The sequence below is a fragment of the Taudactylus pleione genome, unplaced genomic scaffold (assembly GCF_031769625.1).
Source record: "Taudactylus pleione unplaced genomic scaffold, aTauple2 ptg000073l, whole genome shotgun sequence".
NCBI classification, from domain to species: domain Eukaryota; kingdom Metazoa; phylum Chordata; class Amphibia; order Anura; family Myobatrachidae; genus Taudactylus; species Taudactylus pleione.
In genome coordinates, this window is record NW_028284475.1 from 6,814,415 (window position 1) to 6,829,985 (window position 15,571).

Sequence of the window (15,571 nt, forward strand, 5' to 3'; positions counted from 1 at the left end):
TTTTTAAACCTTGCTTTATATGGCAAACAATACCCGAGTATCTAAAGGGTCATTTAAATAAACACATAAAGTAGGGTCACAATTTGGACATGAAGTTTTGTTAGATAAATAAAGCCACAACCTGACTATTTTACATCTCCATTCATGATCATTGCTGAAGCAGTTATCCCATTTACAAAAGAATGTAAATACAAATTGTCATAAAACTGCAGTTTTTATGTACTACCAAATGGCAATATCCCATATTGAATTAGAGGGGAGCTCCACCCATGGGAGTAGCTATAGTAGGTGCAGGGGGTGCCATTGCTAGGGGGCCCCAGGACCAGCTTATATAGTTGTCTGCCAAGTTCCTGAAATTGCCTGCTAACAGATTCGGTCCGGTGTATTTCCCGGGCCAGGAAAGGAGGACTCATCAGTCCTCTTGCTCTCAGTAAAGCTCCACACATATGATCCATATCCCACACTCCTGTTTTACGTTCACTGTAAGAAATATTGATATTCGGGTCTTGCGAGTTAGGTTTCTTGTCAATATAGGGGTTATAAATCTGCAGTATACTTGTCCATAGAGTGATAAGTCCGACTGTATGATTTGTTAATTAACAGTCAGAGAATCATAGTACAGGAAGGCATCTGTTAGCTCCTGGAAGGTTTGTCATTAGTATGTTTATTCCATACAGTAGATCAATCTCCTCTCCTATCTCTGAAGACATCCTGGATGTCCATTTGACATGTACATATACTGTAGTTAAGGTGCGTACACAAGGTATGATATGCAGGCGCCGATGCGACCGACTATCCCACGACCGACATATCGGGCGGTCCCTACACACGGGGCGATCCGGTACCCGACTACCCGATATGCCGCCCCCCCGTGCATAGCGCTTCATGGGATCGTCAGTCACTTCGCCTGATCTTTTGAACATGCAGAAAGATCAGGCGAAGCGACTGACTACCCCAGGGAGCACGCAATGCATGATATCGTGCATACACACGGAACGATATTGTCGTATGGTTGCTCCGATGCATGGGATCGTTAACATTATCGTTCCGTGTGTAAGGGCCTTTGGGTAAGTTTGGCAGCAGACAATGTGGTTACCTAACAGTAGATTAGGCCACATGCTATCTTTGTCTGTCAGCAACCAGAGGAAGCCAGCACAGGAGGGGGTAATCAGGCCACAAAGTGCATTCAGCCTCACACAGATGTGTTTACATCAGACCAAAGATGGTTTATGACTGATACGTCTATGATAGCTGGGATAGTACAAAATCATAGAGATATATCTGATATATAGACGCAGGTTAGGTTGTGATTTAGAAGCCATTCCGACGTATAATTTCCAAAATATGAAGTATCTCAATGGGATGGGCAAGGGATGCTGGCTCTCGGGATCCCGATGGTCAGAATTTCGACGCCGGCATCCCGACATGCCAGCGTTCACCGAGCCGCATCACAACAAAGAAAGAGCCGCATGCGATGTAATTATTGGGCCAAAAATTTTCAGATGCCTTATTAGTCATTAGGGAGGGTGTCCAAGGGGTTCTGGACTGTGTCCTGACATTTTTACTATAAAATAAAGATTTTCCCTACCATATCATACCCTCAGGGCGTGCGCACAAAAACCCCAAATTTCCACTGGAAAGCAATGCGGGTTTGGAATTGGATTTCAACTGCAGTGTGTTTTTTGTCTTTGAAACAGCTCGCACAAATCAACTCGCACCTAATTGGTTTGACCCCGATATATCAAGGAAGGCAATTGGAGGACTGTTAAATGGGGAGAAGCGTAGCTAATGTTAACTAATTTTCATTACAATAGTGTAACAGTATTGTGCACACACACACTCACTCACCTTTTATCTGAATAGATAACACTTTACTTATCTTCCACACACTGCTGCTGGGAGTCCTCACATCACAGGAATAATCCCCAGAATGCACCAGCTGCACTGACGGAACGCTGTATGTAGCGGATACACTGAATTCCTGCACGTTCCGCCCATCACTGTAGAAAGCAAATTGCAGCTCTGTGTTCTGCCTGGGCGGAGCCAGCGCTGTGTCACATGTCAGGGTCATGTCTCCTCCTTCCATCACCGGGGACTGGGCCAACTTTATTGCCGGAACTGAGAACAGCTCTAGGAAATATAATACGTCATTTACATCTGTAACTTTATAATTTGCAGAAGATTTATAATGCAATTAATCCAGGAAATGCTACTCAGATATTTTATTCTATTGTCTCATGTACACAAGACAGACTAATGGCCCCCATACACAGTGCGATGCGACGGGATCCATCGTCCAACAAATTGGGCCGTCCGCACACAAGGTGCGATCGGGTGGCCGCCCGCCCGATATGCCGCCTCCCCTCTCTCTCACCCGCATAGCAATCCATGGGATCGCACATTGCATCCTCTGATTTTATGGTCCTGCAGACAGATCAGGGGGTGCAATGTACGACCCCACGGGAGCACACTAGGCCCAACATCAGAGCCATACACAGTGCGATATAGCAGCCAAATCGCACCAATCAGTCAGATCGCCTGTTTAATCGCCCCGTGTATGGGGGCCTTAAAGCTAAATGCTTACCAGTTACTATAATTTATAGAAGATTTTCACCTTTTATGAATGTTACTAAATTGAAGAAAGTATGAAATGTATTACATTTAGTTTGTTTCTATTTCCTAGCGCATAAAAAGCTGACTTTTACGTAACCCGAATCTTTGTGCTAGGAAAACTAATACCAGCATGACGCTTTGTAGTATTGAGATCATATTCTAACCACATTTGATATGACTGTATATGTTGATTTTTATCAATTTTACTTTTTAGATTGATGAATTTTATTGTTTTTTATACTATTTTAATCTGAGATCATCAATGTATCGCACACATTTACAGTGTATTCCACATTAGAGATCACACAGGAATTGTATTTGGTCCTTCAAATGTATTTCAAATAACTAGAGATTGTTTTATATGTCCTTTTAACGTGTCCCACAACAAAGGTACAGTAACAGAATGGCGTCATACAGTATATAGGAGTACAAATGATGCAAAGTAGCAACATTTTGTTCTCTTTTTTTTGTTTGTTTTCACATACTTTCCCCGTCACCTTAGAGTCACTAAAACCATATCAGTTAATTTAATCAGTATTATTTTATTTACCGTTAACAATTACAAAGCTCGTTGCTTCTGCAGGTGGAGATAAATAAGACGTTCTTTCTTTAGTACATCTGTAATTCCCAGATGATTCGCTCTTTATGTTTCCTAGATGAAGAACTGAATCCGTGGATGGTACTGGAACATCGTCCTTATAAAATGATGACTCTTTTTTAAATAGGTCACCCCAGCCGTGACATCGCATAGTCAGTGTGTCCCCCTCATACACATCAGCAGGTGCCTGGAGAATCAGCCAATCTGATAATAAAACACAGACAGGTGTAACAGCTCCCAGCTAATTATCTTCCCCAGAGACACTGGGGCTGAATCCGAGGTGGGAGCAAAGCAAAAAGTTATACCCATTTTACACTGCAGCTAAAACCCGGGTTATTGATGAGTTAACCTGGGTTGCTGCTCGGTGTAAAAGGAGCCTGGGTTGGTCAAGTGACCCAGCAATCCAACCCGGGTAACTTGCAGGGTTTAACACAGGAGCTTCCCGTGGAACCCTGCAGTGTAAACTGGTAACCCGAGTTGGCCGACCCTAGTCCCGTTTACAGCATGCAGATTTCTGGATTTTCCAGTGCTTGGAGATACCGGCAGAACATTTTCACTGCATCTGTGTGTAGTGTGAATGGCACCGACCTGGGAATAACCCGGGACGGCGCAACGATCTGAAAGGGGACTGTCCAGGGTCAGTATGGTTTTAGCCAGGTGCAAAATGACTTGGTTGGTTTGCTTTGCTCCCAACGAATCAGTCCCACAGACTCTCCAAATAATCCCCTCTGTATAACCCAGGCACAAAACTTTATTTCAGATAGAAGTTTTTTTTTATCTAGCAAATTATTGGCCTTGATAGCGGACTTGAATGAACCTCTGTCTGTCAGAGCAGAGCAAGAGCTGTTAAAACAGGGAAAAGCCCTAATAGCTTAATCTCCAGGTGGCGTTATTATCACAGGGCCTCCCCCATTATTTTTACAATTTTATTTTAGTAAATTTGAGCAGAGCACATTTCTTATTACAAGTATGGGAAATGCGATCTGCTTTCTGATATAACGTGAATTTAAGGGCTTGGAGTAGATTTTTTTTTTTTTTTGCAAAAAATGCCGCAGAAGCCCTTTATTACATTTAAGTGATACTAAAATAATGTGAAAAGAGTGCTAAAATACTTTAGTAAAAAATATTGGTAAAGAGTGGAAATTACATTTTGGCCAGACACTATTAAAATCCACACGGATTTTAAATATATGGCATTCATCTTTAGTTGGCAGGTGCAGCACCATAGGTGCAGAGATTTCAGGGCAGATTGGTATAAATTGGTCAGATTGACTGACAAACACCATCTCTACTATAAATGAAGTTATGGTAACACATATTGCAGTCCAACTGAAAGCAAGAAGGTAGGGCAGGGTGGGGCTCTGTCGAGGAGTATGTGATTTAAGGAAAAATATTCAAAAACAACGTAATACCTTCGGAGGCACTTTTGGGTGACACAGTATCTAGTAATCTAGTTCCTCTTACAAATATTTTAGCTCCACAGACCTGTTTCTCAGTTGTAATGTTTCTGGCATGTTTTCGTACAGTACATCCTCTTGTGTTAATGAACTTTTGGAACATTTTCTTTGTGTAGGATCTAATTAATTGATACTGTTCAACCCAAGTTGGAGTTTAACCTTTCAATTTTTGTATTATTTTTTTCTGTTTTCCTTAATCCACGTTCTCACCTTCAGCGCCATTTTCTTGCTTTTAAATGACATTGAGGACTGTGGCACTTTACATGGACTGGCTGTACAGCTGGTGTGGGTGTTTATTTCTATCTTATTGATCTGGTTTTGTGTCTGTGAAATGTATATTTGGATTCAATTATAATCAAGCTACATTTTATTTATTAATTATCACGTTCGCTAGTCAAAAATTATTTGATCTGTACTAACTATGCCAATATATTGAAAGTATGAATTTTAGGCATTCATAAATAATTTATCTATCGTATAGCACATATATATATCTATAGAAATGTGCCATTGGGTTTTCCTGAAAAACGAACATACCGGAAGGTTGGGGTTGCGAGTCCCATCGAGTCCTGGCTCAGATCACTTATAGGGTTTCGAGGAAAACTGAGTCCCAGCTCGGGCCTACTGTAAGTTCGGAATTTGGATTTAAAAAGCGAATCTTAAGGGGTGTATCCACTAGACGATAAAGTTGAACGATAATGATAAAATCGTTTGATAATCGTTCAAACATCGTTTGAAAATCCTTTGAAAATTTGGTCTTTTAGACATCTATCATCGTGCAAACATGCTGGTCAACCTGACGATAACGTCAGGCTCAGCATGTTTCCAGATGATTGATGACCCTGCACTGACCGTCTGCTCGTTCAGTGCGGCACATCACACGACTGACAAACGACTGCACGATTACAATGTCGTAATCGTGCAGTCGTTTTCAGACCTTGCAGTGGATGCCCCCCATTAGTTTTGGATTGCATGTAAACAGGTCCATATTATATGATTTTTATCGATTTTTTTTTTTTTTTTAAGTAAATTTTTATTGATTTAAAAGAAATCCAAAACCGAATCAAAACCAAAGCTCTGAAGGATGGTTTTACCAAAACACGATGATGAATTAGAATCAAAACATGGGGTTCCACGTACATCTGTAATATAAACACATGTATCTCTTCAACTCACCGTCACTAACATCCAACCAGACCGGATAACTTTTCTCACTGCTTGTTGTCTTACACTGGTATTTGCCGCTATGATACGAACGAGCAAAATATATTTTGTATGTCTCCTTATTTCCACTTATTTGTTTATTATTTTTGTACCATTTATAGTCTTGTATTTCCCGTCCGGTATATTTGATATTACACTTAAATGTCACTGATGATTCTTCGTGTACTTTACTCCAGTTTGGATCCAAAGTCACCCAAGGTTTTATTGCAGCCTCTTTGAAATAGAAACAGGTAAATGATTGAGTATGAATGGATTAGTTTAATAGTAAAGCAGTTTTGCAGCATCTGAATTGATTTCCCTGCATATTTGGCACAGATGCAGACAAATCACCAGCATTACCCATAATGTTAAACTATAACTTCAATAAGTTCGAACCAGTTCATTCTCATTGACTGAAGGCTCCAATATAGAGATAACATATCTATGAACTACCGTATCTCAGTTTATTTGGGACAGTCCCAAAATGAAGGGACTGTCCTGCTGTCCCAGCAGTTAGGATCCTTGTCCCTACTGAAGGGAATGTTGGGAGGTAACTATGGCCAGCTCACCATGTTTAGTGGGTGATGCGCACCTGTCTCTGAAGTTCTTGGCAAGTAAGGGTCTTCTTAGGAGAAAAGAGGGGGCTGGGGGAGTGGAAGTCTAGCACTTTGGAAGTGCTAGACTTGACTTTAGGGGGTATAGCAATCCCCCACATGGTCTGATCACACCCCCAGAGTCAAATGCCAACACCTCTTTTTTTTCCTTCGCACTGAGACAATATTGTTAGGTAGAAATAACTATATAACATGATGGGTAGGGATATCAAATGTTGTTACTATATTCAGTTAGAGGGGCTGATTATGAGTCGGACGCATTTGCGGTTGTTCTTGCGTCTTTTGCTGCAGTTGCGATTGTGACTGTAGGCTGAGGCCGCTACAAAGACCTTCCCTGATATACAGCCGGGCGTCCGAATGTGCAAGAACTGGGGCGCTACACTGTCAGCATCCGTAGATGCTGAAATACCGCTTGGTGCAGCTCAGTCTGAGTATAGCTTCCTATGTGAGCGGTTGAGCGTCTCTGTACGCAGCCACGATCAGCTTTGCGTCTGCGACACTCCCATTGGACGCAACATCTCCGTGCACCTGTTTAGCCACCCTCCCCCACCCCTGTTACCTCCCAGTCGCTGCCCTGGAATGCCCAATATATTTAAGAGACTAGCCGTCCAAATCATTTATTGCGTCTTTGTACGAACGCCATTGGGATGATGCGCAGTGGTACTCAGGAGCATCATCCATATTGGGTTTACTCCTGTAGTATAACTAGGCATGTACTGTATCTAGAAGAGCGATGTCAGGAGAAGGCATAATAATAATTTTGTGTGATTTTTCTTTTTTTTTTCCCCCTTTTACTATGATGTGTTAATTAGTATTTGCATCTTGGTTTTTACTTATGGTAATTTTCCCAATAATAATAATAGAGAAGATTGTGTAACTTGTTAGGTAAAATGTTATAAGAATGTGAGCTTCAAATCTACCCAGGATGTAGTTGCATCCCGACGGTCTGGATGACTGAATCCCGGCTCCAGTATCCCGACTGCTGACATCCCAATGGTAGGTATTAGGGTTAGGCACTAGGGGGAGGGTTAGGGTTAGGCTGCGGGGGGAGGGTTCGGGTACTCGCTGCCAGAAACACTGGATCAGATGACTCCGCTGGAAATCGCCTGACCCAGAAAATACGGCTGGAGATCTGATAGCAGGGCAGTCAGTGCTGCACCACCGGGACCCACTTTTTGTCGACATTCTAATCATGTAAAATGAGACATCAGTGTCAACATGATGAATGCTGTCCTGGTCAATGTCAACTCGCTAAACACATCGACATGCGGCATGTTGACGTTAGGATTATGCCATAATTTTTGTGTTGACATTGTGAATGTTAGCACAACACACCGTACCCCTGAGAAAGCTCTTTTTACCACTGATGCATGTTATTCCCTCTGTCTCTTCCTGATGTAAAGCCTGAAACACCGGAAACAGCGACATATATACCACGGGGCAAATTGTACAAGTTCTGCTCATGCGTCAAAGGGGCCTTGTATCAGCCCCTTGTTTTATGAGTCCTACCTGCACCCAAAGTTGTGTTAGCATAAGGGAAGGCTCCAAGGATTTTCAGAGCTTTCACAGGCCTATTGGGAACCTTCCTAGTGCCTGGCTCATACACAAGGAACAGCAGCCATAAGAAATATACTCCTAACAATGTGACTTATCCTGACCGGTCAGATTCTTTCTCTCTGCCTGGGGCAGGAGGTAAAAAGCTGTTAGACAGAGCTGATCTGCCCTTCTCTCTGAAGATCTGACTTTCACCTTCTGTTCCCCCATCACCCCCTTCTCATCTGCTCCTCCCCTTACTTTTCCCTCTGTTCCGCCCCTTTTCTTTCCTTAATTTCTCTTCTACTTCCCCTTTTTACCCTACTTGCAGACCAGCACCCATCCAGCCTCTTTGACACACATAGGGCTGCTGCTGGCTCCAAACATGCGCATAAACTGTGCAGTTGATAGGCAGAACATTATAAAAAAGGGGGTAGTGGTTGGCGCCCAGATGGTATCTAATGCTGCATACACACGGTCAGATTTTTCTTCAGATCTGAACGATAACGATTTTAAAAATCGTTCAGTCGTTCATATCTGAAGGAAAGTCTGACATGTCTGAACGTTCAGTGTATGCACTTCACCCCTAGGGGGACGACGGCACGATTATGGTGTTGTATTCGTGCCGTCGTCCCCGCATCTAGAAGTGGATGGGCAGCCCTGGGGAAGTGGAGGTCATCTGCAAAACCGCCTCGCAGTCACCAGAGTGAGATTAGAAATATATATATTTTTTTCTTTTGTGTTTTACGTTTGGGGGGTTATTTGTCTGCTATATTTATTTTATTACTGTGATACTTTGATGCCACTCCCCAAGACAATGTATATAATACAGTGGTATGTAAATTGGGGAGTCATACTCATATTGTTTTATTAATAAATACATATTAATTTACTGGATGGTCATTGTGTGATTTTATCTCATTATAGAGTCATTTGATTTGTACCATCATTTTGTTCCTGACTGGTGTTCAGGTACAGGTCCCTAATCATATTTGTATATCTGCATTACTTTCAGGGTTCAGTCATCCAAGTCACTGCAAGAGGACCATTTCTGTTAGGCAGAACATTATAGCAGGTAAGTGTGGTGGTGGAGTGTTAATGTAAGGTGGCAGGGGTATACATGTAATGTAGAGGATACTATTGAGGGTTATTTAATAGTTTAACTATGTAATTTGGGGGGGGGGGGCTTCCAACATATTGTTGGAATTGGACAGGGCCATTAAAGTTATGAGGACTTCAGTGTAATGTGGCTATCAGGGGGCTATTTATGTTATATAAGGACATGTAATGTAGAAGTGCAGGTTATACATTTTCATAAAAGTTGTGCCATTTAATGTAAAATGAGGGGATAGGCATATGACAGGGACTAATTTTGCAATGTGCGTTCTCTGTATTAAATTTGGGGGTTAATGCATTTCATTATACGTCACTCAGGTAAAATATAAATAAGCAATAAAGACATGTAAAGACCAATTATCCATATTATGGTTGTACAGTTTATATATACACAGTGTACACATTTTATTGCATCCAATTTGAAGTGCTATAATACATAACATAATACAGAAAAACATTTCAAAGAAAATAACAAGTTAATAAAAAATGTACTTACTGGAATAGTCCATAAATGACACTGAAACACAAGACAAAAATGGTCAGATGCAAGCAATATAGAACACTGGAATATGCAGTGTACTGTTTGTGTTTTATTGTTGTTGTTATCTATCGGAACAATATTCCACAAGTTATTTAATATTAGTGTGAATGTGAAGCATACGTACAGCACTATACACGCGAAAACTAAACCTATTCTATATGTCTTTAAAAGACTTTGATTAAATATATTTACTGTATAATATATTTAACAGTGATTTTTCAATTCATATAATAATTTATGATCATAGCATTAAACACACGTTTCACTTCCTCTTTTTTACTCTGCCACTTGTCTACTTACACAAAGGAGAATTTGTCTAAGCTTTAAAAAAAGCAATTTTGAATGGTAGTTTTGCAATGTTTTTATTTATTCTAATGTATTATAGTTGTAAAATAATCATAAGTTGTGAACGAGTCCCGCAGAAACCATTTATAATAAATGCATTAATACAGTAGTAGGTTCCCACTGCATAGATGTCCGGATGGGGATGCAGTCAGGAAGCCGATGGTCGCTATGCCGACTGCCGGCTTCCCGACTGTCAAATCCCGGCAAGGTACAAATGATAGGCGTCGAAGTCCCGACGCCTGTCATTAAACCTACGCTGGGAGCCCGACACCTGGCATACCGATCGAAGGTAAGCCGGGCGCGGACAGCCGCGCGGAGGGGTGGGTAGGTTAGGGGCTCACGGGGGGGGGGACTTAGGGTTGGGCTAGGGAAAGGGGGTTTGGCTTTAGGCACCCCCAGGGGGAGGTTAGGGTTAGGCACCCCCCCCTGGGAGACTTGGGGTTAGGCTGCGGGGAAGAGGGGTTAGGTTTAGGCACTTGGGGGGGGGAGATTACGGTTAGCCACCCCAAAGGAGGGTTAGTGGGTAAAAAAAAGGTTAGCTAATACTTACCTTTTGTAGCTTCCGGATCTTCACCCCTAACGGACTTCCGCTGTCAGGATTTGGCCATGCAGTAAATCATACTGATTCCGGAAGAGCCCCAGAGCTAGTTGGCTCTGGGATGGGGCCTGTTTGCCCATAAATTACATGCCCACCCTAGAGGCGTGAGACTCCATGCTAAACAGGCTGGTCCTGACCTTCCACTGTTATAAGAAGACCTCACGTTGCATGTTTCCCTGTCATAGTGGGACCAGTTAAACAAACATATCCTTGACTCAAACTAATCCAATCTTCAGTCACACTGGAGGCATGGCAGGAATATAAACGCAGATTGTTAAATTTTTGCACGTTGCAGACAGATGTGCATGGAAGCAGACTCTGCTACATACATGTGCTCCTGCAGACGTACCCCTGCGCCTGACACTGCCCTTCCCAAAAGTTTGTTTACCCCTAAAAAAATTAAAAAAATTGCAAGTGCATAGAAAGTGAGCTATGATACTTGCAAAATGTTTAGTGATCTTGACATGACAAATTGCGGTTTGCTGAGCAAAAACATTGACCCATCGTAAACACTTTGTGGTAAAGAGTGTGAATAACAAACTATTCACGTGTTAAAAGTGACTGATAAACTGAATAGCGCTTAAGACATAGGGGCTTAATACACATTGCACCAAAGTGGCTGTACTATAGTTGCGGGAAGCCGGATTATGCTAATGCTAGAGTCCATATTGGCTCATGCAACTGCAAGCCAAAACCTGTGCCGCTCATCTGTTTTCCGCCAGCATCACCATTAATATCTGACTTGCACCAGTCCCGTGCTAGGTACAAGCGATCCATCAAAAACAGACTTCCCTTCCCCGACTGGGAACCATACTGAGCCATATTTTCCTACTCTCCCAGCATGGCCGGGAGGCTCCTGACAATTGGATGGCGTTCCCTACCCCGGACCCTGGCTACACCCTCCCCACATACCCCTGCAGCAGGAGAAGGGGAGGGGCGGGGCCCTAATGCCGGGTAATGTCCCCGGCCACGCCTCCATGCCACATCATGTCCCCACTATTCTGACCTCCCAGAGAGGCAGCCAGAAAGTCTGCAACTATGCACATGCCCATGACACTCCCAGATGACACATTGGTTCTGTTCACCCGCATTGCTGCCATTCCAATTTGTTCAGGAAGACAGATCTGACCAAATTCCGTCCAACTCGGAATACAACAGAGATCCATAAAAATGTGCTGTATGCAAAACCCGCCTATTGGGTCAGTGCACAGAGGGCCTGATTCAGAGCTGCTCGTAAGCTCCGAGCGATGTTCGCACATCTGCGCATGCATATGGGTCGTAATGCGCATGTGCCAACCAGTCATTGCGGTCGGAAATCGTGCGCTCGTAAAACAGCGAGGGCCTGCTAATTTGAGTGACAGAATGAGGCGTTTGTGGGTGGTAACAGGGGAAGGTGCTTGAAAACGGGGAGTGGAGATCCGAACGCAGGCGTGCCAAACGGTCAAAACGGGCGTTTAATGGGTGTGCATAATTAACAAAGCAGCGTCATCGACCACGTCACTTGGTTGTCTTTTAGCCTGAACTGCTCGCAGTGATTGCGGGAAGTAAAACCTACCACAAGCACTGCGAGCAGTTCAGATGCCTTTCGATGTATTCGATTAATCTAATAATAGCGGAGATGACGTAGGATGCAAACGGCCAAGGGGCATCTTTACAAAATAGCAAGCGCATGTTTCGGACGCTCGCTCAGACATAGAGGTGTCCACAGACCACAAAGAGCGAGCGCTCAATTTAAATATCCGGCCCCTTTTTCTGAACGAGCGTCCGCAAATAGCGTCCGGCTCTGAATCAGGCCCAGAGATCCGTCTGGCTGAGAATCAGGTGCATAAAAATAAATAAATCTTTACTACATTAAACATTTTAAAACCTGATCCTTGAGAAAACATATGCAGTTCAGTGTGGTGTCGACACAAGCACGCGGTCAGCTTTATCAATAATGGGATTTTACAGGTGTTGTCCATCATGACATAACGATTAATCTCCTTGTGCTCACCTGCAACTGTTATTAAATGCACTGCTTGGTCTGTTTGATATTTTTCTGTACTTTTCAACAAGGATGTTGCTAAGACGATACTTGTTTTTATTGTTCTTGGATATAACACTGTCCTTTATAGTAGAGCAGGTATGTATCATATCCAGGAACAATGATCATAATAAAAGTCAACATAAAAATAAAGCAATACATGTTAAATGAAAAGAAGTAAATGTCCACTATTTATTTAGCATTATTATTATTATTATTATTATTATTCTTTATTTATATGGTGCCACAAGTGTTCCACAGCGCCTTACAACGTACATAAACAAATAAGTGAACAAACTGAAGGTACTGTATTGTGCAACAGGGAATACGGCTCATTTAGTCATCTTTGGGCATATTTATATACAATTGCAAAAGACAATTTACAGTATACAGCAAATACACCAATGCAGTTCTGTGTATAGTTTAATAATTCTGGAATTCACATGCATGAGGTTTAATGATTAAGTATCACTGAGGAAAAAGTTGAAAACTATAGTAAAATAAATCTCAATACTTACAGATAAAGACCAACAACAACAGCCCTGTCATGGTGCCCGCATTTGGTACAGTATGAGCAGAACAATATATTTTAAGACCTAGCGTTAAACACTCGTTTCACTTCCTCCTTATTGCTCTGACATTTAATTTACACAAAGGAAAATTTGATTAAGCATTAAATAAGTTATGAAAGATAATTTTCTATTATGTGTATTTTATGAGGAAACTTCCATGATAGTTTCAATTTAAATATTGGAATGTCATCTTATTTTGCTGTCCTCTTACATTGCACCCCAAATAACAGATCATTTCATTGTTTCCTTTTAGGAAGTAAAGGAAGGTTACACATAATATACATTATGCAAAGACACAGAAAATAATATACCTCACCAACATATAAAGAAAAACAGTGTAACATACTGTAACACTGTGAAACATGATTTATAATGTACTATAGCATTGTACAGTACAAGATGTACAATATCATGCAAAAACGAACACTGTTCTGTGTCTTCTCAAGCATGCCCAACTGACATACTGTGCCCCTTGTAAGACAGTAAGTGGTGTAATTTATATGCCTGAGAGTATCACCTTGCCAGATTAGTTACTTTGTTTCTGTATTTCCAGCTACCAAGTATTCGGTTTATGGGCCTTATTCAATTAGGGGAGGTGTCCAAAGGGTTCTGAAAGAAATCCCCACATTTTTAGACAAGAAATAGGGATTTAGCATTTTTTTTTTTCTCCTGGTCTGGGATGGTAAAAACTTTTCTCCAGTTTTTTTTTCTTCTCCAATTGCATTTTCGCCTTTTTTTTCTGGCAAAAATTTTGCAATTTTTTCGCTAATTGAATACGGCCTTACGTTACTAATTTATTGTGCATTATATTTTGACCATTGTACTTTCTCTGCTCCATCTCACTTCAACTTCCATAACTGACCTGCTCTGTATGCTGCCTGCCCAGATCAACGTCCTGCCTCTGACTACTCCTCTCGTCATGCCTCTGGATTTTTGGATTATCCCTGACTTCCTCTGTTCATACTCAGTAAAACACAAAAACAGTTTCCTAGTCTCTGGGTATGCAATCCGGCAGTTTCTGGTCCAATACTACAACTGAAATGTTATCTCCAGCCAGCATTTTGTTTTGTAACTGTAGTATGTGTTATAGGTTGACAATTTTCTACTATACTACTCCAACTAACACAATATGGTTCACCAGTAAAAAGTACTCAGTGCTAGGTGATTGCCAGCGTTCACTTTATATCACTACTGCTCAGCTCTTTTGCCTGCTAACTAATACTGTTGACTATACTGTGTACCAGATTTTGTTATGTATACTTTACTTGGCTATAGGCTGACCTTTTTACTTTTTTCTATACAGTGTTTCAGACCCCGGAATGAAACTTGGCAAAGCCTTTGTCTTCTCTGAAATTGTTAGTTTTCCGGGTCTGGTACAAAACTTTACTTCACAATATTGTTTCTCTAGCCCATCGCTGGTGCTCTTACTTTGTCTAACTTGTACCAAATCTAGGACTATTCAGACCACAAGCTAGCTCTCTCCTGATTACCTCTGCTAAACAACTGTTGTATTACAAATACCAGTTGTACCCACAACACATATATATTTATTCAAATCATATTATACCAGTATCTGGTTGCTTACACCCTGATACCATATCACTTAAAGATTCTGCCACTGAAGTCCTTCCTAGAACTCTCTGGGTAGCAACTCTACCCCGATAACTTGACATCCTGGCAACACCTCTGGATTTAAAGATAAAATATACTTCTCTTAATATAGTGGTGTACAATAAAAGACACCCAGTCTAGTGCTGGGGACTTATTTCTGTGGCAGGAAACAAGTATATAGATGCCGTAGCCTACAATAGTTTTCTCGTAGTATTTCCTACCTCTGGAACTCTCTCCAGACTCTCCATCTCTCTACAAATCTTCAAACGGCCTCTCAAGACCCACTACTTCATCAAAGCCTTCCAGCTGCTGCTCCATGCTTCTTCCTCACTGTCTACCCCATCTGTGTCACCCCTGCCTCTGCCTGCCCTTCCCCTTTACAATGTAAGCTCTCACGAGCAGGACCCTCTTCCCTGATGTGCTTCTCCTTCCCTCACTCACACAACCATCTACTCCTAACTCCCCACAAGGACACCTAACACTTGGTAGCGGACGCCCTGCTGCTTATTGAGTGTTATAATCGCTAATGCAGCAATGTGTATAAACCATGTACATGTCCTGCATTGTTTCGTACTGTAAGTCGCTGTTTTCTTGTTTGCTCATTTGTTTATGTACTCTGTAAGGCTCTGCGGAATTCTTGTGGTACCATGTAAATAAAGGATGACAATAGTAATCCTGAATACAGAATTGCTTACCATAGTGCATACAGTATATGTCAATATAAGAAAAAAAGAGAAACATTATCTC

The 15,571-nt window shown here is 41.8% G+C and overlaps 1 protein-coding gene across 1 annotated transcript in view; it reads right to left on the reverse strand.

Annotated features, from left to right (window-relative positions):
* Positions 1-13,196, reverse strand: part of LOC148532595 (Fc receptor-like protein 3) — a 36,288-nt gene extending 23,092 nt beyond the window's left edge. The window contains exons 1-5 of the mRNA XM_088467651.1: positions 13,160-13,196; positions 9,631-9,651; positions 5,845-6,105; positions 3,164-3,415; positions 1,849-2,130 (exon numbers count right to left, since the gene is read on the reverse strand). Coding sequence (XP_088323777.1) covers positions 1,849-2,130; positions 3,164-3,415; positions 5,845-6,105; positions 9,631-9,651; positions 13,160-13,190 — 847 coding nt within the window. The 5' untranslated portion in view covers positions 13,191-13,196. The remainder of the gene's footprint in view (positions 1-1,848; positions 2,131-3,163; positions 3,416-5,844; positions 6,106-9,630; positions 9,652-13,159) is intronic.
* Positions 13,197-15,571: the final 2,375 nt, after the last annotated feature.